Source organism: Xenopus laevis, chromosome 4L (assembly GCF_017654675.1).
Source record: "Xenopus laevis strain J_2021 chromosome 4L, Xenopus_laevis_v10.1, whole genome shotgun sequence".
NCBI lineage: Eukaryota > Metazoa > Chordata > Amphibia > Anura > Pipidae > Xenopus > Xenopus laevis.
Window position 1 is genome coordinate 7,083,357 of NC_054377.1, and position 22,974 is coordinate 7,106,330.

General features: G+C 44.2%; 1 protein-coding gene across 2 annotated transcripts; it reads right to left on the reverse strand.

Moving 5' to 3' along the window:
- Positions 1-1,384: 1,384 nt before the first annotated feature.
- prdm11.L (PR/SET domain 111 L homeolog) lies at positions 1,385-20,492 on the reverse strand. 2 transcript variants are annotated; one of them, XM_018257306.2, is made up of 8 exons: positions 20,204-20,492; positions 11,078-11,199; positions 10,096-10,199; positions 9,739-10,001; positions 8,782-8,849; positions 7,101-7,288; positions 4,003-4,641; positions 1,385-3,637 (listed from the first exon to the last, which is right to left on the reverse strand). In XM_018257306.2, exons 2-8 carry the CDS (start codon positions 11,191-11,193, stop codon positions 1,473-1,475), a joined length of 3,543 nt encoding a protein of 1,180 aa, XP_018112795.1. In that variant the 5' UTR covers positions 11,194-11,199; positions 20,204-20,492; the 3' UTR covers positions 1,385-1,472. The 2 variants fall into 2 exon arrangements, with proteins under 2 accessions (XP_018112795.1, XP_018112796.1); XM_018257307.2 differs by lacking the exon at positions 4,003-4,641 and having other exon boundaries at positions 20,204-20,491.
- Positions 20,493-22,974: the final 2,482 nt, after the last annotated feature.

Below are 22,974 nucleotides of genomic sequence, written 5' to 3' on the forward strand. Positions count from 1 at the left end.
ATTTTTTTAAAGGAGAACTAAACCCTAAAAATGAATGTGGCTAAAAATGGCATATTTTATATAGTGAACTTATTGTATGAGGCTAAAGTTTCAGCTTGTCAATAGCAGCAATGATCCAGGACTTCAAACTTGTCACGGGGGGTCACCATCTTGGAAAGTGTCTGTGACACTCACATGCTCAGTGGGCTCTGATTGGCTGTTGAGAAGCTAAGCTTAGGGCTCGTCACTAATTATCCAGCAGAAAATGAGCTTCCCTGGCTGTAATATAAGCTGATGCTACAGGTTTGCTGATTATTCAATTCTGATGCTAATTGCACTGGTTTCTGTGCTGCCATGTAGTAATTATGTGTATTAATTACTAATCAGCCTTATATTGTGACATTTCTATTCTATGTGTACTGTATATTGTGAGTGGCTCCCTAAGCTCAGTAAGTGACAGCAGCACAGAGCATGTGCAGTGAATCAGCAGAAAAGAAGATGGGGAGCTACTGGGGCATCTTTGGAGACAAAGATCTTTACTGCTAAAGGGCTGTGGTTGCCTTGGGCTGGAACAGATGCACAAAATATAATGTACAATATTTTTTACCTACTTCTTTAGTTAGGCTTTAGTTCTCCTTTAAAATCGTTTAAAGGGCAACAAAAGTTTAGGCCGTTATGCTCTTATGGTACAGGACTGCTATGGTTGTTTTAGGCCTTCTTGTGCTATAGGACTTCCGTTCCCTAATCTGCCCACAACGGGGAGAAGGGCCACATTGGAAGGGCCCAGGAGGGCAAATTTAGGGCTCTTTTCTAAATTACATAAGGCTGAATAAGCTAAATTTTCTAACAAGCTTTAGCTGCCCTTTAAAATATCAGCTTCTCAAGTTCCAATTTAAAATGAACCCCCGCTAGCCAATTATCTTCTTATGCCTTCCTCAAAAACGTCATCTTACGGCGACCGTCCCCTTTAAATCAATGCGTCACCTCATTCCTTTTTCCCCTCCCCTCTAGTTTAACATATAAAGATATATAATACATATTTAACAAAAAAAAAATTATTGATTAAATAATAAAAATTCTCACGGATTCCCGGGAAGTTGCAAAGGCAGAAGGCCAACAGAAGTAGATCCTGTTTTGAGCTTAGGAACAGGAACCCAAAAGCTTGTAGAATGACAAAAAAACCCCCCCAAAAACGCAGAGTACCTTGTTTTGATACACACATGCTTTGGAAGGAAGGGGCGTCAGGAGAGCGCCCCCTCTCTGGCCACAAGGAGGCCGCGCTCTAATTCCCAGCTGCCGTACGTGAAGTGAGAAATATGATTACCTGTTGTGAGATTCCCAGGAAAAGGCTCAGTCATTGGTAATTTTAGTGGGATTCTTTTTCTATTTATATATATAATATATATATATATTTCTTTTTTTTTATAATATACCAAAAACTTAGAGTATAGATAGAAAAAAAAAATATCCTACAGTTCCAGGGCTGTAGCACCTCAAATGTCTTGGTAATACTCCGTGCCGTGCTCCATGGATTGAAGTACCGGCTTGTGGTCGAGCGAAGACATCTTGCTTAGCATTTCCGCCGACAAGGAGTAGCTGTTTCCCGATTTCTCCTCGAACCAACTGTCCAGAGCTCTCTTGGCGTCGAAATTGGTGATGGGGGCACCGTTCACTGCTATGGTGAGCAGATCGCTCGTTTGATCCAGTGTCAGCCTGGAGCGGTTGTTTTTCCGTAACCGCTGCAGGGCGTTGCGGCCTTTCTCGCAGCAGGCGGTTGAAGTGGGAAGGACCTTCAGAATCTGGACGATCTTATTGAGAAACAGAAACCGTTGCTTGTATTTGCAGATGTGGCCGATGAGATCCTTGAAGCCACTTTTGGTGCAGTAATCAGCCTTGAGCTCCCGCCATTCCATTAGTAGGTTGCCCCTCGTGTCAGCACCTTCCCTACCCAGGTCGTTGAGGAAATTTGGAATGCTATCCAGAAGTTCATAAATCTGTAGCATATCTTCTTCGCCGTAGTTGATGAGCTCTTCGGTGGTCCTGGGCCACACGGACAGATCGAACACCTGGCACGCCTTTACAAACATCCGACTGCGGGAATCGAACCGTTGAGCCAACGTAACCTGGGTCTTCTGGCAGATCTTCTCCCGAATCGACTGAAATTTGGCTTCGGCCACTCGTAAATTTTTCAAGGCGATGCCGTTAAAGCTTTCCCGGAAGTTTTCTTCAAACTCCTGGAGGTATTCGCCGGGGGAATCGGTCAACCGACTAATCTCTTGTATGGCCTCTTCCACCTTTTCGTCCACTTGGGAAACCAGGAGGTACTCACCTTGGAAGACATAGGCTAGCCTCGACAAGACTGCGATCACATCAAGCAGGAAGTAGATGAGCTTAATTGACTGATAATCCATGAGAAATTGCAGGAGGGCCAGTGCAATTGCCGACGTATCCGCCCTTTGCGTTTGGCCGCTGACATCTTTGAGATGTGCCACCACTTCTAGATAGTCCTTAATCAAGGCGTTGAGGACATTCTGCTCCCCGATGATCCACTTCACAGCTCGGATGTCACCTAGGAATTCAGTTTCTTCACAAAGGGTAGCGGCGGTAAGCCTCAGCTCACACATCAGTCGAGGAGAGTACCGATAGAAACTAAGCAACTGCTTCAGATTGTTCTCTAATTCTTCTAGGCAGGGGAGTTCTTTACCGCTAATTGCATCCAATATTTCTAAATGGGGCCGATGTACCATTAATGGCAAGCATAGTAGCCAAGGCAAAGTTTTCCTGATTGTCATATACAAATTTGCTCTAAGTCCTGCGGTGATGTTGGCTCCATCCACTCCCAAGCCTATGGTTGGCCTCTCCTCTTGCAACCTGATTCCCAATGCAGAGAAAGCCCTGTCGATTCCCTGAAGATAACTCTCTGTCGTGGGCAAACCTAACTCTTGAAGAGAGAGAAACTCCGTAGCAGGTGGCCCATCGCTACTAGTGTACTGGACATAAACCGCCACTGTGTCGGCCAGCAAGTCTTCACTCTGTCCATCCAAAATAATGCTGAGGAAAGGAGATTGTCTGATACGCTCTACCAAGTCTTCTCGAAGTGCTCTGGCGATGTGGTGGATCAAGATCTGACAATCGCCCTCGTTCATGTACTGGTCAACCACTCTGAGTTCACACTTTCTCAGTAGTTCTGCTAAAGGTCGGAAGTCATAATAAGGCCTGCCTTCCATCGCCAAGTGGTACGCCGTATTGAAAAGAAGAGTCATGTTTCGGCACATTTCCTCCGTCTTTTCTGGATGCATCCTGAGCTTGTAGAGTTGCAAGCACTTTTTATGGAGGTTGCTTTGGCTGTGGAGCTTGATGGTATGAATCTTGAACTGTTTGGAACCAATAATAAAGGCAGACGTCCGCGACGACTGCACGGTGTACTGCCTGCAGACATGACACCACATCTCATTTAAGGTGGAGGAGTACCTCAAAAACCAGAACTTTTTGAGCCATTCTTGCTTAAAACGCCGAATTCTTCTGCCGCTCCCAGCAGACATTTTCGAAGGCTCGTCAGTGGCTGCTAACATATCATTGGACACGGATTCGTCCGCCGAATCCACTTCTTGTTCATCTTCGTCGATCATGGTGGTAGCAATGGCCATGGCTTCAGGGGCTGAGAAACAAGAAGAGAACATGTTAGGATTGATGGGCATCTCCAGCCAAAACAACTAACAACAAAAGGAAATGACATGGAAAAAGGAAGAAGCTTGAATGGATATATTTATTATGCACCATGTGACCCATAACAAAGGAAGGTATCGGTTTAGTATGATACAATTCAGTTGTAGTTCTTTGAAGCTCACTCAGAAAACAGTTATAGCCCTGTGAAACCCCCATGAATATAATTTTTCGGACACAAATCTGCAGACACCCATTCAAACGTCTTCCTTTTCCAAACAGAACATTAAAAGCTTTTTCTACAGGATTTGGATTGCTTCCTGAGGACAAATGCTACCTTGGCCGCTTTGGTCCTCTTACCTGAAGCGTCTGCAAACTCTGGAATCTCGTTGATCTGATTGGTCATCTGGCTCGTTTCGGCCATCTTGCCGGACCTCAGCATTTCCAACTCGGCCCGGAGTTCTCTAATTTTCTTCTTCAACCGTATGCAGTTGGGGCAGAAAGAAGTGGTCGGGACTTCATCTACGCCACCTATCGCTGAAGACTCCGTCGGGCTTTCTGCCTTTACCGATGAGTGGTCTTCTCCCTCGTCCTCTGGAAAGCTGCCTTGCCTGTTCAAACCCAAAGCAGAGATATGCTTTGTTTTCCAGTCCCTCGTGTTCCTCGTTTGGTTCTGAGGAGAAGAGCACTGCTGATTCATTATGCACCTATCTCCATGGTTCTCAAAAGGATACTTAGTATTTTTTTGCCCTGAAACAGGGCTACTGGTAACCAAACGATATTCGTCTATCCTGGCAGATTCCAAAGAAGCTTCAAGGACATCTTTGAAGATGAGGTCTATTTTTTTCTTCTTCGTGTGAGGATGCAAGTCCACCTCCTCACAGCTCCTCTTGTACAGGCTCTTTCCCTGCTTTAAGGCAGCCAATGGGAAAGTGCCTTTCACATCCTCTTGGTTTTCCAAATTTCTCTCATTATTTTCCCTTAGCAACCTCTTATCTCCTGCAAGGAAAATTAGGTGCGTTACCAGGATGCTACATGCTCCTCACTCAACACATCAGGAACAATCAATATGTCAAGGCTAAATTAAATCTGTCTAGATTCCACAGACCAAAATATGATCTGGTCAAACAAAAGGGACTCAAATTCTAGTGATTTCATCTAAAGTAAGGGCAGTTTTAAAGCACACACTCTTGAAGGCTACTGGGCTTATCTTCAAGGTCGTTCTCAACTGTTTCCTACTAATTTATGCAACTGTAGGCAGTGTAGTGAGAAGTCACTATAATTGTCCCCAGGGACTTCCCACTGCCTCGATACTGTATATGTTTGTAACCAGCACGGGCAAGTTATGTGTTGTTAGTAACAGCCTTTGCTCTTCATGCATAACCCTGGAGAACGATCCAGAACAATGTTTAAAGCATATCTGGAGGCCCAAGTGGACACTCTACTCACCATTAATGGTGGTTTTTGCTGTTGTTAATCCCTCATAAGGACTATCTTCTTCATTTGCCCTTAAATAATTCCTCATTCAAGTCTGTATGCATGAATGGTGTGTCAAAACTTAATCAGTAATAGTAATGTATGGCATATCAGGGGCCTGGGAGGTATTTGGTGACGTCAGTTGGACCGGACTAGCTATCTAAATTCTGGCAAATGTAAGATGCCATAGTCAGTCGTGCTTTGTCTATTTGAAATGTCTGGGGCTAGTTTGAATTTCAGTCCAGACCTGGGGTCAGTGGTGTAACTAGATTTTATTGGGCCCCACAGCAAATTAATTTTAGGGCCCCCAAATATGCAGAGGTTGTCCTGTTTTACCAATATAAAATGACTCATTAATTAGGGCTTCACGGGGGCTCCCTATACCTCCCGGCAGCCGCAGGGTCTGCTTACTTTGTAGATACGCCCCTGCCTTGGGTTTGGGTGTCATGGGAGTCATGGGAGATGTTGGTGCAAAAGGCTTGGTGGCTACTCTGGCCAAACAAACAAGTAGCACTGGGCCTCTTTATGCAAATGTGGCCAATCATTTATCACATTAAATTGCTTAGTTCCAATCATGGCTGCTTCGACTAATAAAACAAGGTACAAATAAATATGGTTCTGAATGCAGAATCACCAACGCCAGCCATTTCTGAGGAGCATCATTGGAAAAATTAAAAGTCAATTTTAAGGGTATATTTTCCAACTGGAGGGCCGCCATCAGGTGGGGCACAGCCGTACCGGGCCTGCCTGTTTTTAAGTTTAATGGGTTTTTTTTAACTTGTGGGAGGCCTGGCCACTAGTGATGTGTGGGTCGGGATTTCCCCGACCCGCACCCGACCCCAACCCGCCAATATCACAAAAGGGGCAGTCGAGCAGGCACAGTGTCTATAAAAGAAGAACCCGGAAGTCGGTATTTGGTGGTGGTCCGCCTCCCACGAAGAAGAGCGTGAGATCGGCCCAAACTCGCCCGACCCGCGGGTATCCGGCCGGCCCGCACATCACTACTGGCCACCAGTGTTTTTTAAAACTTTTATAGGAGGGGGGCTGGCCACCAATTGCTATTTTTTATCTTGTGTAGGGGACACTGGCAGCCAATGGTTATTTTTAACCATGTTAATGCGGATAAGCATCCCAACTTGATCATTACGTGCATGCATGTGACGTCGGGAGGAGGTGGAGCCGTTTGTCTTAATAAATTCCATCTGGATTCCACTGATCATTAAACAAAAACAGTGCTGCTCCTTTAACACAGCCCAAATCATAATCATGTGTTTTCCGATGAAACGCGGCTAAACAGTTCTGCCATAACAACCAATCAGCTCTTAGCTTTGATCCGCCGGGTGAAGCTGGAGTAGTGAACACAAATGTCTGAATGGAAGCTATAGGTTATTTAAAAAAAAAAAAGTCAAATTTTATCCTTGCCAGGTAAAAGCCAACATCTGATTGGCTGCTATTTTATCCCTGATAATAACACCACCCACATATAAATATTTCGGTTAAGGTGTCAAAACCAACAATGCTGGGTACACATGGTGCATAAATAAATTAAAACAGGGAAGCAAGGAAATAAAAAAAATAAAAGATAAGAATAAACATATGGGATCTATTATCTGGAATGCTGGGCGACAGGTGTTATCTGGATATGGGGTCTATTTGGAATTTGGAACCCCAAAACAAAAACATTTAAACATAAAACAGTATAGGACTGTTGTAGGACTCTATGACGTTCCCATGTTTCAGAAGTGTTGGATAATGAGTTTCCCAGATAATAGATCCCATATGAAGTGGTAAGGCCTATGGCACAATAAGTGTTTAGAGCTCATGGTGGAAATTCCAATTTTGCCAACGGGCAGCAACCAGCAGCCATTAAACACCCAATGAGCCATAACCCTGTGCTTTCCACTGCCCCTATAGAATTCAATGGGGAAAGGAGACGAGAGGAAGAGGAGTAGTGCGGGTGCGGAAAGCGCAATGGGTGTTACCTTGGGTGAGGTTGCGGTTAATGGTCTCCTGAGACATACTATGAAGTCGTTTCATATAATCCTCGCTGTACCACACTCGCAGCTTCTCCCCAGGCTGGATGTCCCGGCAGGCACGGAAGTAGATCTTCTCGCTGTGTTGGAAAGCCATTAGATTCTGCTCTCGCTCCTCTCTGGAAATGACTACGTACCTGCAGGGCACACGCAAAATCCATAGATAAGTAACTATCGTTATTATTTTTATATAAATAAATATATATATATATATATATATATATATATAATATATAGCTCTGACACATTGTGTAGCACTTTATAGAGATCAAACGTCACTCACATCAGTCCCTGTCCCAGTGGAGCTTACAATGTAAGGACTCAATCACAGTCACACATGAGAGGCAGTTTCATCAGGGGTCAGTTGACCTGTCTGTATGTGTTTGGAGGGTGGGCGGAAACTGGGGTACCTGGAGGAACCCCCATGCAAACAGGAGGAAAATATATGGACTCCTTGCAGATACTGCCCTGGCTGGGATTGAACCTAGGGCCTCGGCGGGATTGAGCCTAGGGCCCCGGCTGGGATTGAACATAGGGCCCCGGCTGGGATTGAACCTAGGGCCCGGCCGGGATTGAACCTAGGGCCCCGGCCGGGATTGAACATAGGGCCCCGGCTGGGATTGTACCTAGAGCCCCGGCTGGGATTGTACCTAGAGCCCCGGCTGGGATTGAATTTAGGGCCCTGGATGGGCTTGAAGTTGAACCTAGGGCCCCGGCTGGGAATGAAGCTAGGGCCCCGGCTGGGAATGAAGCTAGAGCCCCGACTGGGATTGAATTTAGGGCCCCAGCTGGGATTGAACCTAGGGCCCTGGCTGGGATTGAACCTAGGGCCTTAGTTGGGATTGAACCTAGGGCCCTGGCAGGGATTGAACCTAGGGCCCCGGCAGGGATTGAACCTAGAGCCCCGGCTGGGATTGAACCATGGCTCTGGCTGGGATTGAACCAAGGGCCGCAGGGATGTAAGGCAGCAGTGCTAACAATGATGTCACCAAGAAGCCAAAATGGCCCAGGACCAGAATTCATTTTGAGGGACCAATCATCATTATTGAAAACTTGGGGGGAGAACTATTAAAGGGGTTATTCCCCTCTAAATAGACTTCAGTATGATCTAGAGAGGGATATTCTGAAACAATCTGCAATTGGTTTACATTTTTTATTATTTGTGTTTTTTGAGTTATTTAGCTTTTTATTCAGCAGCTCTCCAGTTTGCAGTTTCAGCAGTCTGGTTGCTAGGGGCCAAATTCCCCTAGCAACCATGCACTGATTTGAATAAGAGACTGGAATATGAATAGGAGAGGCCTGAATAGAAAGATGAGGAATAAACAATAACAATACATTTATAGCCTTACAGATCATTTGTTTTTTAGATAGGGTCAGTGACCCCCGATTGAAAGCTGGAAAGAGTCAGAAATAAAAAAAAAACTATTAAAAATAATTAAGTATTCCCAAATAGATTATAGCTTACTGACCCCTTATTGATCAGAACCTGGGTGACCCAACTGGGGAAGGATCCCTGGTTTCCATGTATGGGCAAGTTATTATACAGTTGTACAGTAATGAGAGGAGATAAGTCATATGTTTTAGTTGGTATTTGCTTTAGTTTTTTCCCTTTGCCCCAGGTATTTCTCACCTCATCCAGTTTGCATAGGCTTCATCCGTGCCATCGATTGATTTGTATCTGTTGTTGTTATCCACGATCTGTAGAAGGACCCAACAATCATTAGCACTTTATTATATTTCGACACTAGACTATTTGTTCCGGCGGTAGACTACTCCCATCTGTAGTAAATTCCAAGCATGGGTATTCCCCTGTACTAAGCACAATTCAGCAGGAACAGTCCCCTAAGTTTGCTCATAGTCTGTACAGAGAGATCCCATAAAACTATGGCAGCATAGGTATTCCCTGTACTAAACACAATTCAGCAGGAACAGCCCCTAAGTTTGCTCATAGTCTGTACAGAGAGATCCCATAAAACTATGGCAGCATAGGTATTCCCTGTACTAAGCACAATTCAGCAGGAACAGCCCCCTAAGTTTGCTCATAGTCTGTACAGAGAGATCCCATAAAACTATGGCAGCATAGGTATTCCCTGTACTAAGCACAATTCAGCAGGAACAGTCCCTAAGTTTGCTCATAGTCTGTACAGAGAGATCCCATAAAACTATGGCAGCATAGGTATTCCCAGTACTAAGCACAATTCAGCAGGAACAGCCCCCTAAGTTTGCTCATAGTCTGTACAGAGAGATCCCATAAAACTATGGCAGCATAGGTATTCCCAGTACTAAGCACAATTCAGCAGGAACAGCCCCCTAAGTTTGCTTATAGTCTGTACAGAGAGATCCCATAAAACTATGACAGCATAGGTATTCCCTGTACTAAGCACAATTCAGCAGGAACAGCCCCTAAGTTTGGTCATAGTCTGTACAGAGAGATCCCATAAAACTATGGCAGCATAGGTATTACTTTTCCATGAAAAACGCCCCTACCTAGGCATTAGTGATATGTGGGTTGGGATAGGGGGTAAGAGATGCCTGGGTTCAAATAGGACAAGACGGAGACATTTTCCATTCATTATTAGATACCCACCAACCATGAAAAGAAGCCTGACGATTTGTCCTGGGAACAGATCTGCCCTTGGTAGGGGCCAAACATGTGGCCCTTGGGAATGAGCTCATTGACACATCTCACTTCACTCTCCCCGCTCATGTCCTTCACCACTTCTATCCCACAGGGCACAGTCAATGCCGCTCGCTCTGGTATTCCTATGGGGACGGAAGTATCCGGGACCAAGATGGCAGGTCCGTGACTCGGGCATTCGTCCACAAAGTATTCCTGGCAGGACTCACAGACTGAGGGAAGGGGAGAGAACAGGCAGTTACCATGATTCAATTTGGATACTTACAAGGCAATAAGTCCCTTTTCAGGGGCAGCTTTCGGACTTACACCAAAAATCCACCTGCTGGAGACTTTTAGACATGGTGCTCTCTCTCTTCTCCTTCAGCCTCTTGGGATCCATGTCCGTGCAGCGAGAGTTGGGCCCCACGGAGCTACGAACACAAAGACACAACTCACGTCACGGAAGTGGCGAGCCCTGAAACTCAGCAGCCAATCAGAGGTTCCTTTGAAGTAGGTAGAAATGTTGTACATGATGTTTTGTGCTTCTGTACCAGCCCAAGGCAACCACAGCCCTTTAGCAGTAAAGATCTGTGTCTCCAAAGATGCCCCAGTAGCTCCCCATCTTCTTTTCTGCTGATTCACTGCACATGCTCTGTGCTGCTGTCACTTACTGAGCTTAGGGACCCACTCACAATATACAGTACACATAGAATAGAAATGTCACAATATAAGGCTGATTAGTAATTAATACACATAATTACTACATGACAGCACAGAAACCAGTGCAATTAGCATCAGAATTTAATAATCAGCAAACCTGTAGCATCAGCTTATATTACAGCCAGGGAAGCTCATTTTGTGCTGGATAATTAGTGACGAGCCCTAAGCTTAGCTTCTCAACAGCCAATCAGAGCCCACTGAGCATGTGAGTGTCACAGACACTTTCCAAGATGGTGACCCCCTGTGACAAGTTTGAAGTCCTGGATCATTGCTGCTCTTGACAAGCTCAAACTTTAGCCTCGTGCAATAAGCTCACTATATAGAATATGGCATTTTTAGCCACATTCATTTTTAGGGTTTAGTTCTCCTTTAAATGGATAACCAGGATCAGACCAGAGGATTTTCCAGTCTAGGACATCAGCCCATATATATATAGAAACCGATACCGTCAGGCACTATCTATATCTAATTACTGGGGGAGTAGGCCAGGGTGTTAGAGTTCGTGGTGGGCCCCAGTTCATGCAACTGCCACGTCCCAGCCCTTGTGTTACTTCCTAATCTCCACTTGTTCTCCAAATGAGGGACTCACCGGAAATGGCCGTGCCCCTGCTCCTCAACTGGAGATCCCACTTCTCTCTTCACCCGCACGATATCCCCAAGGCCGAGGCTGAAGGCCACCCGACATTCCTTGCTAATTTCACTCATGCTGCCCTGACGGTGCAAAAGAAAAGACCAGATAAAGGGAATATTTATTTTCTGTGATTTTTTTTTTTTTTTTTAATCTATTGCCAAATATTTTTTTTAAAATGTTTTACAATCTGCATATCATCATAGGTATGGGATCCGTTATCTGGAAACCCGTTATCCGGAAAGCTCCGAATTACAGAAAGGTCGTCTCCCATATACTCCATTTTATCCAAATAATCCAAATTTTTAAAAATGATTTCCCTTTTCTGTGTACAGGTATAGGATCCCTTATCCGGAAACCCGATATCCAGAAAGCCAATAGACTCCATTTTATCCAACTAATCCAAATTTTTAAAAATGATTTCCCTTTTCTGTGTACAGGTATAGGATCCTTTATCCGGAAACCCGATATCCAGAAAGCCAATAGACTCCATTTTATCCAACTAATCAAAATTTTTAAAAATTATTTCCCTTTTCTGTGTACAGGTATAGGATCCCTTATCCGGAAACCCGATATCCAGAAAGCCAATAGACTCCATTTTATCCAACTAATCCAAATTTTTAAAAATGATTTCCCTTTTTTGTGTACAGGTATAGGATCCCTTATCCGGAAACCCAATATCCAGAAAGCCAATAGACTCCATTTTATCCAAATAATCCACATTTTTAAAAATGATTTCCTTTTTCTCTGTAATAATAAAACAATAGCTTGTACTTGATCCCAACTAAGATATAATTAATCCTTATTGGAAGCAAAACCAGCCTATTGGGTTCATTTAATGTTTAAATGAATTTCTAGAAGACATAAGACATGAAGATCCAAATTGCGGAAAGATCCGTTATCCGGAAAACCCCACGTCCCCAGCATTCTGGATAAGAGGTCCCATACCTGTAATAATAAAACAGTCACTTGTACTTGATCCCAACTGAGATATAATTAATTCTTATTGGAAGAAAAACCAGCCTATTGGGTTTATTTAAAGTTTATATGATGTTCTAGTAGACTTAGGGTATGAAGATTCAAATTACAGAAAGATCCATTATCCGGAAAACCCCAGGTCCAGAGTATTCTGGATAACAGGTCCCATATCTATACTTATTTGCATGTAGGGTCTGCCATACAGCAATCTCTGTCAGACAGTCTTCCCCTTGAGGCATGGAAGGGATGCTGGGAGCTGTAGTTCAGTAGGCTGCACTAATTAAGGCATAAGTATAACATATACAAAATTCTACAGGCACAGGTTTGGAGATGGAGGACGAGGTAACATGGAGGGGGTTACAGCCAAGTTGTGGAATGCGGCAAGTAGGGGCTCGGCCTGTGTCTGGCTTTCACAAAGCGTAGGAATGCGAATGTTTCATTCTCTCGCCATCCCACAAACAGATCCGGACTTGCCTTCCCGTGGCTGGGAACGTTCTTAGCTTGGTGCCATCTTAAAATCATTGCTCAGCACTTACCCCGCAGTGACAAACGACACAGCAGTTTTGGGAAAGGGACCTAAAGTCGGCAGAATTGTATTTTTAATTAAACTGCAACTCCCTGCAAGCCCTAGAGCTGTACCCATAAATACCACCGATATAACCGAATCTACTCTACAATAAGTTGACTAAACAAGGTTTCCAGAATTCCTTGTTTCGGCACAGAACTTATAATTCCATCCAGAACGTAACATAACGTATCCTTTCAGATCTCTTAAAAATGACTAAAAATTATTGGCACCTTAGAGTTAATATTACGTCTTTGGAAAGAATAACTGAAATCAAGGGCACCTTTAAGCCACGAACGAGCTTTCTACTGACACTTTGGACTCTTCATGGACAAACTGTTCCAACTTTCTCATCGTTGGTTGTTACGTTTTGTCTTTAACCATTACTGGGGCCTTGGTTTATTGACCTGTTGAAAGACCCATGATCTGCGATGGAGTCCCAGCTAGAATGCTGTTCCAAAATGCTTCTGTAATATCCTAATTTCATGAAGACTCAAGGCACCCAGCTACAAAGGCAGCAACCCCCAAGCATCAGTGGACCTCCCACATGGTTGACCATAGGGATGGGGTCATTTTCTTTGAAAGCTTCAACTCTCAGACACCAGTGAACCTCCCACATGGTTGACCATAGGGATGGGGTCATTTTCTTTGAAGGCTTCAACTCTCAGACACCAGTGAACCTCCCACATGGTTGACCATAGGGATGGGGTCATTTTCTTTGAAGGCTTCAACTCTCAGACATCATTGAACCTCCCACATGGTTGACCATAGGGATGGGGTCATTTTCTTTGAAGGCATCAACTCTCAGACACCAGTGAACCTCCCACATGGTTGACCATAGGGATGGGGCCATTTTCTTTAAAGTCTTTAAACCCCAAACATCAGTGACCTTCCTACATGGTTGACCATAGGGATGGGGTCATTTTCTTTGAAGGCTTCAACTCTCAGACACCAGTGAACCTCCCACATGGTTGACCATAGGGATGGGGTCATTTTCTTTGAAGGCTTAAACTCTCAGACACCAGTGAACCTCCCACATGGTTGACCATAGGGATGGGGTCATTTTCTTTGAAGGCTTCAACTCTCAGACACCAGTGAACCTCCCACATGGTTGACCATAGGGATGGGGTCATTTTCTTTGAAGGCTTCAACTCTGAGACACCAGTGAACCTCCCACATGGTTGACAACAGGGATGGGGCCATTTTCTTTAAAGCCTTTAAACCCCAAGCATCAGTGAACATTCTATATGGTTGACCATAGGGATGGGGTCATTTTCTTTGAAGGCTTCAAACATCAGTGACCCTCCTACATGGTTAACCATAGGGATGGGGTTGTTTTCTTCGAATTCTTCAACCCCCAAGCATCGTGAACTTCCTAAATGCTTAGTGATGGAGTCATTTTCTTTGTAGGCTTCAATCCCCAAACATCAGTGAACCTCCTACATAGTTGACCATAGCGACGGGGTCATTTTCTTTGGAGGCTTCAATCCACAAACCTCAGTGAACCTCCCAAATAATTGATCATAGGGATGGGGTCGTTTTCTTAGAAGGCTTCAACCCCCAATCTTCAGTGAACCTCCTACATGTTTGACCATAGGGATGGGGTCATTTATTTTAAGGCTTCAACCCCCAAACGTCAGTGAACCTCCTACATGGTTGACAATAGGGATGTGGTTGTTTCTTTTAAGGCTTCAACCCCCAAACATCAGTGAACCTCCTACATGGTTGACCATAGTGATGGGGTCATTTTCTTTGAAGTCTTCATTTTTTTAAAAATATAAATTAAGAGAAGGGCAGTTTGAATCTACCCAGGGTTCTTTCACCACAAATCCTTCCCGGCAATCCTTCATCAAGCCTTCTCGTGTCCACATTCAAGGAGATTGGCTTCATCGCTGTGAGCCTCAAACTTCTTGAGAACATTGCAATCTGAAGACACAGGTGGGACAGGAAGGTCTCTGGAGACAGACTCGTATCCATGAGATTGTCCATCATTTCCGTCCACCTAGTTTTTTTTCTCGGCTCCAAATTTACAGTGATTAACACAGACAATTCAATCTGGTTGGATGTGGGCTTCTGACATGGCAGGCACATGAGAATCACCTGCTAATAATCTGAATATTTTCTTTCTAACCTCTTAAAAGGTGCCACTAATTATGCCTAGTAGATTTCAGAATTCCTGTTTGGTATAAGGTTCCTCACATAATTACCAGTGTCAGACTCTTACTCCCCATATATAATAAAAGATACTAAGTTTGCCCAGGAGCAATAACCAATAGCAGCCAATAAAATGTTTGCTTTTAAACAGGTGACCACTATATGTTACCGGCTGATTGGTTGCTATAGGTTACTGCACCCGGGCAAACATAGTGCCTTTTAATACATTACCCCATAGTCTAATTTTCTTCCACTATTTCTGACTGACTGCTCTGCAGAGTTGAACTTCCCTAGTTGTGTCATCATTATAGGGGCTGTGCTGGGTATAAATATAGAGAGAGGAAGAGGATGTCTGCGCTATGTAACAATAACTTACCCTCTCTCGGGAAATCATTTGCACTCAATTATTTGTAGGGGGAAAAGTTGTGGCTTAAAAGTGCAGACAAATTGATTTGGTGACTGAATGATGGAAACAGAGTTGATCGCCCTTGACCAAAAAAACAAAAAAAAAAAAACCAGGAGGTTCAGTGTCACTTATTTCATCACCCCCATTCCCACAATTTGGCCCTGCCCTAAAGGGCCCAGACTGAACAGCAATCAGGATACAACAGAGATGCATGAGCCAAATGAACAAATAGTGAACTGAAAATGGAGATCATGAACCCAAATTGTCTTGCACAGGCAGCTCTAGCCTGGCACCATTAGTCGTGTTCCGACTCCACAGTGACTTCTAATATCCTTATCATTTACAGTAGGGGGTAAAGTATCCACTATAATACATGAGTGATACTCAGAGTTCCCTGTATAACTCAGCCTGCAGCCTTGTGCCTTTATATGGTCACAGAACCCCTCAGTGACTTCTAATATCCTTATCATTTACAGTAGGGGGTACATTATCCCTTATAATACATGAGTGATACTCAGAGTTCCCAGTATAACTCAGCCTGCAGCCTTGTGCCTTTATATGGTCACAGAACCCCTCAGTGACTTCTAATATCCTTATCATTTACAGTAGGGGGTACATTATCCCTTATAATACATGAGGGATACTCAGAGATCCCTGTTTAACTCAGCCTGCAGCCTTGTGCCTTTATATGGTCATAGAAAAACCCCTCAGTGACTTCTAATATCCTTATCATTTACAGTAGGGGGTACATTATCCCTTATAATACATGAGGGATACTCAGAGTTCCCTGTTTAACTCAGCCTGCAGCCTTGTGCCTTTATATGGTGATAGAACAACCCCTCAGTGACTTCTAATATCCTTATCATTTACAGTAGGGGGTACATTATCCCTTATAATACATGAGTGATACTCAGAGTTCCCTGTATAACTCAGCCTGCAGCCTTGTGTCTTTATATGGTCACAGAACATCCCCTCAGTGACTTCTAATATCCTTATCATTTACAGTAGGGGGTACATTATCCCTTATAATACATGAGTGATACTCAGAGTTCCCTGTATAACTCAGCCTGCAGCCTTGTGCCTTTATATGGTCACAGAACAACCCCTCAGTGACTTCTAATATCCTTATCATTTACAGTAGGGGGTACATTATCCCTTATAATACATGAGTGATACTCAGAATTCCCTGTATAACTCAGCCTGCAGCTGTATGTATATATATATTTACACATATTTACACATATCAGAGGGAGCTGCCATACCGTCCCTTATTGCCGGGGTCACTCTTTTACTCCTCTTTCTATTCAGGCCTCTCCTGTTTATATTCCAGTCTCTTATTCAAATCAATGCATGGTTGCTAGGGTAATTTGGACCCTAGCAACCAGATGGCTGACATTGCAAACTGGAGAGCTGCTAAATAAAAAGCTGAATAAGTCAAAAACCACTAATAATAAAAAAACGAAGACCAATTGCAAATTGTTTTCTACATCATACTAAAAGTTCATTTAAAGGGTTCACCTTTTAGGCAACTTTTAATATGTTATAGAACTGCCAATTCTAAGCAACATTTGAACTTGCCTTGATGTTTTCTTTTTTTTTTTTTTTAATTTTTTAATTATTTGCCTTCTTCTTCTGACCCTTTCCAGCTTTCAAATGGGGGGGGTCACTGACCCCATCTAAAAACAAATGCTCTGCAAGCCTACAAATGTATTGTTATTGCTACTTTTTATTACTCATCTTTCTATTCAGGCCTCTCCTATTCATGTTCCGGTCTCTTATTTAAATCAATGCATGGTTGCTAGGGGAATTTGGACCCTAGCAACCAGACTGCTGACATTGGAAACTGGAGAGCTGCTGAATATAAAGCTAAATAGCTCAAAAACCACAAATAATAAAAAATGAAAACTAATTGCAAATTGTCTCAGAATATTACACTCTACATCATACTGAAAGGTAATTTAAAGGCGAACAAATTCTGTGTGCCCAGAATTAGACAAGAGCTTCTCCCGATATTTGTATTTATACATATGGGTAGGAGCTGCCATTCGGCTTCCTATAGACAGTGCAGAATAATGAGATGACTTCCTGTATACACAAAACATTCCCTTTCTATTTGTATTTATACATATGGGTGGGAGCTGCCATACAGCTCTGTATGAAGGTATAGCTTTAGGAAAGTACAGTCCCCATATACCAAAAGACTTTTTCTCAGTATACCTACGTCTGATCTCTCTTCTCACGAGCCTCTCCACTAGCCGGGCTCCATGTACCATGAGAAACGCTGCAGGGGGGCCCCGTATGAAACTATTGGGAGGTTCCCACCAACACAGGATGCATCACATGTAACTACAGTTTTATATATTAAACGCTCAACTTCCGGGCACTGCCACGCCAAGCTTCAGTTCCTGTTAATATATTAGAATAAAAACACCAGCAAAGGGGGGGGGTTCACTAGTCACAGGAAAACACTTAGTAGTCCGACTCCTTGCAACATCTGTAGTAGGATTCGTTTCTAACCATAACCTAGAATTGGTGACTCATGAACCCCGCGTAGGTTATTTATTGAAAACAGTTAATCCTACGCTCGGGTGGTGCTCGGACTGTCTGCAAAAAGTAGGTCCTGGAATTAAAGGCAAAGTGCAACCCAAAATCAACTTTTAGGACATGACGCAGACAGGAGCGTTCTTTCTTAAAGGGGTGGTTCACTTTTAATTGAACTTTTAGTATGTTATGGAATGGCCAGTTCTAAGAAACTTTTCGGTTGGTCTTCATTATTTATTATTTTTATAGTTTTTGAATTATTTTCTTCTGACTCCGGCTTTCAAATGGGGGTCACCGACCCCTTCTAAAAAAAAAATGCTCTGTAAGGCTACACATGTATTGTTATTGCTACTTTTTAATACTCGTCTTTTTATTCAGGCCTCTCCTATTCTTATGTCAGTCTCTTATTCAAATCATTGCAGGGTTGCTAGGGACATTTGGACCCTGGCAACCAGATGGCTGAAATTGCAAACTGGAGAGCTGCTAAATAAAAAGCTAAATAACTGAAAACCCACAAATAATAAAAAATGAAAACTAATTGCAAATTGTCTCACAATATCACTCTCTACATCATCCTAAAAGTTAATTTAAAGGGGAACAACCCCTTTAGTCCTCCTTTTAGTCCTAGCACCTGAGCACAGGACTGTCTGCATAAAGTAGGTCCTGGAATTAAAGGCAAAGCTCAACCAAAAAGCAACTTTTAGGACAGACCATGCTAAGAACAAATTGTCTTTATTTTTTAACGCTGGAATTATCCAGGTTGAAATGTAACTAGCATCTTGTTGCTAGGCTTGAATTCACTGGTGAACCACTCCTTTAGGGTGGTGGCCCACCAGGCTACTGGGGGAGATTAGTCACTCAGCGACAAATCACCTCTTCTTCGGGCGACTAATCTCCCCTAAATGCCTTCCCACCGGCTAGAATGTAAATCGCCGGCGGGAAGGCATTTAGGGGAGATTAGTCGCCCGAAGAAGAGGTGATGTTGCAGGGGAATTAGTCTCCCCCAGTAGCCTCGTGTGCCACCCCCTTAACTATACTGATAGCAGACAACGTACAGTAAGGAGACAGTTTGCAAACAGTATGGCAGCCCACTAAGAAACACAGGTGCTAAAAGCAATACAGGTATGGGATCTGTTATGCAGAAACCCGTTATCCAGAAAGCTCTGGATTAAAGAAAGGCTGTCTCCCATAGACTCCACTTTATCCAAATAATCCAAGTTTTTAAAAAGTGATTTCCTTTTTCCCTGTAATAATAAAACAGTGGCTTGTACTTGATCCCAACTAAGATATAATTAATCCTTATTGGAGGCAAAACCAGACTATTGGGTTTATTTAATGTTAATATGATTTTCTAGTAGACTTAAGCTATGAAGATCCAAATTCCGGAAAGATTTGTTATCCGGAAAAGCCCAGGTCCTGAGCATTCTGGGTAACAGGTCTCACAGCTGCACCGCTGGAGATCCAATGGAAGTATTGTCCTTGTGCTTCCCTCAATCAAATGTCCCTTGTGATCAATATCACACAGATATATATATATATATATATATATATATATATATATTGGTGGAGACAAAGGCCGAACTCTAGTAGCCTAATTAGAAGTTATTGGGCCCAACTGAAAATAAGATATTGTACAATGACTTGTACTGAAACTCCTGGTTCCCTACAGCTCTGGGACGACCAAGGTCTATAGCAACACCCCTGGCAACAGCCTGATATTTGTCACTTGTAAGATCTATAGGAGAACAACTGTCATACATATCCCAGAATGCCCTATGAGTTCATGTCAGAGACAGATAATAAAAGCAAATCTCCCTGCATTGACTAAACTGCAGGAATATAAATCTGGCTAAAGGTTCTGCTTCCAGTTGTACAAATATCCCCTGGCCCCTCAGGACCTTCCTCCTGCTGCTGCACCACCCTCATAAAACCAGCTGGTTGCACAAGCCACGCCTCTTCCTCTACTTTATACCCCGCCTTCAGGGTTACCCTGGTAGAAAAGTCCCTTTACGGCAGCGCGCTGTCACGCTATTGGCCCGAAAGTCTGACAGTCTGAGAAGAAGGCGTGGTTATCTGGTAGAGCAGGACTCGGCATCCAGCTGTTACAAGACTACAAGTCCCGGCGTCCCACTGCCGGTAGCGCTTTGGGAGAAGCTGCCCAGTAGAAGGGACAGGTGCATGGTGGGACTTGTAGTTTTGTCGGTAGCTGCCTAGCCCCTAAGAGTAATAGAGTTGCAGCGGGCGCGCGCAACTGTGAGGGCTCTAGGGCGCGCTCCCGGGTGTCCCTGCAAACTGTCAGTGTGAGAGAGAACCCCCAAATACCCCGGGTCCCCCCTAAATACATGGGCGCCCCCTTTCCAAGTCTTCCTTCTCCCTCCACCCCTTGCCACGCAGCCGCCCCGCAGCGAACTGACCCCCCGGGCTCCTCAGCAGCCGGACTCACCTCCCCGGGCGGAGCGGGATCTTGTGGGGCCCCAGGGGGTCCGGGCGCGGGGTGCGGGGGGTTCCCTCTCAGGGCCGCCGCCTCCTCCTCCTCTCCCCGCCGCCGCCGCCGCTGCTCCTCCTGCCACCTCCGAGCTCCATCTTCCTCCACAGGAAATGACGGAGGGACCGGAGTGCGGGGCAGAGCCGGACCCCCGAGCACCGGCCGAGGACTGGGAGGGGGGACCGCTTAACCCTTGCACTGCCGGGGAAACCCAGGAGTCATTACCCCCTGCACTGCTGGGGGAACCAGGAGTCAGTAACCCTTGCACTGCCGGTAACTCGCCTGTCATTAACCCTTGCACTGCCAGGGGAAACAGAAAGTCTTTAACCCTTGCACTGCCGGGGACCACGGGAGTCATTAACCCCTGCACTGCCGGGAACACGGGAGTCGTTAACCCTTGCACTGCGGGGAAGAGAAACATACAGGGTCATTAACCCTTGCACTGCTGGAGGAAACAGGAGTTAGTAACCCTTGCGCTACCGGGGGCCCTGGCGTTATTAACCCTTGCGCTGCTGGGGAAGTGTAGCGTTATTAACCATTGCACTGCCTGGGGAGAGCCGGAATTATTAGCCCTTGTACTGCCGGGGAAAACTTGGAATTATTAACCCTTTCACTGCCAGGGAAACGCATCTTTATTAACCCTTACACTACCAGGGGGACATGGCGTTGTTAACCCTTGCACTGCCAGGGACCACCAGAGTTATTAACCCTTGCACTGCCAGCCGGGAGAAGGAAGTGTCCAGAGCTGCTCTTTTTAGGGCCATTTGCCCCCAGGCACTTTTTACAGCAACATCACCCTATTAACCCTTTCAGTGCCGGCAGGTTATTGTGTGGCCCCTTTCCATGGGCATTCCCTGTATTATTATCTGACCCTGCTAACCCATTCAGTGCTGAAATGTTCCCTACTTGCCTATGGCTGACTTAACTCCTGCGCTGCTGATTTGGAAGGGAAACTTGCACCCAATGGGCAGTGAACCCAAGGAAATCATGAGCTGCCGGCAGGGGGGCATGACGTAACCTACAATGGTTCACTGTTAAATTAACTGTTAGTATGACGTAGAGAACAATATTCTGAGACAATTTGCAATTGGTTTTCATTTTTTATTATTTGTGGTTTTTGACTTATTTCGCTTTTTATTCAGCAGCTCTCCAGTTTGCAATTTCAGCCATCTGGTTGCTCGGGTCCAGATTCCCCTAGCAACCATTCACTGATTTGAATAAGAGACTGGAATAGGAATAGGAGAGGCCTGAATAGAAAGATCAGTAATAAAAAGTAGCAACAACAATACATTTGAGGCCTTACAGAGGATTTTTATTTTTAGATGGGGTCAGCGACCCCATTTGAAAGCTGGAAATAGAAGCAAAACCGAAGGCCAAATGAATTCGTTTGACTTCTATAACAAACTAAAATTTACTTAAAGCTGAACTACCTCTTTAACTCTTCCACCACTGGGAGAGAATGGCCTCTCTCTAACTCTGACTGGCACACGATGGCAATTGAAATCCGAGGAACTCATTGGCTGATAGAAGGGCATGGGACAGCCCCGCCCCCACATGGACTGGAGATATGACCTATATTTATGGTAAATATTTCTGAGCTGCAGTAATTAATGACTGGCCGGGGGCAGAGACTCAGGAAATAAGTACAAACAAAAATGGCTTTCTGCAAATACACGAGAAACTGGAAGTACAGTGTAACATCATAGCCCATTAACCTTTTCTGTGCCAGTGTGGATGACCCATATTTATGTTGATCGCCGTAAGAGGCAGCCACAATCAAATACCCACAAAGTATAGAAATACAGGTATGGGATCAGTTATCCGGAAACCCATTATCCAGAAAGCTCCGAACTACAGAAAGGCCGTCTCCCATTTTATCCAAATAATCCAAATTTTTTTTTTTGTAAATGATATATAATAAATCCTTATTGGAAGCAAAACCAGCCTATTGGGTTTATTTAATGTTTACGTGATTTTCTAGTAGACTCAAAGGGGTGGTTCACCTTTAAGTTAACTGTTAGTATGTTATAGAATGACGAATACTAAGCAACTTTTTCATTGGTCTTCATTTTTTATCATTTTTGAAACATTTGCCTTCGTCTTCAGACTCTTTCCAGCTTTCAAATGGGGGTCACTGACCCCATCTAAAAAAAACAAATGCTACAAATGTATTGTTATTGCTACTTTTTATTACTCATCTTTCTATTCAGGCCTCTCCTATTCATATTCATATCAGGGCATGGTTGCTGGGGTAATTTGGACCCTAGCAACCAGACTGCTGAAAATGCAAACTGGAGAGCTGCGGAATAAAAAGCTAAATAACTCAAAAAACACAAATAATAAAAAATTAGGGATGCACCGAATCCAGGATTCGGTTTAGGATTCGGCCTTTTTCAGTAGGATTCGGATTCGGCCGAATCCTTATGCCTGACCGCATTTGCATATGCAAATTAGGCGCGGGAAGGGAAATTGCGTGACTTTTTGTCACAAAACAAGGAAGTAAAAATGTTTTCCCCTTTCCACCCCTAATTTGCATATGCAAATAAGGATTTGGTTCAGTATTCGGCCGAATCTTTCATGAAGGATTCGGGGGTTCGGCCGAATCCATACCTCCCAACTGTCCCTTTTTCGGAGGGACAGTCCCTCTTTTGACAGCTCAACCCGCAGTCCCTCATTTGTACTGGAAAGTCCCTCTTTTCTCTGCACTGAACAGCCAGAAAAAGAAACAA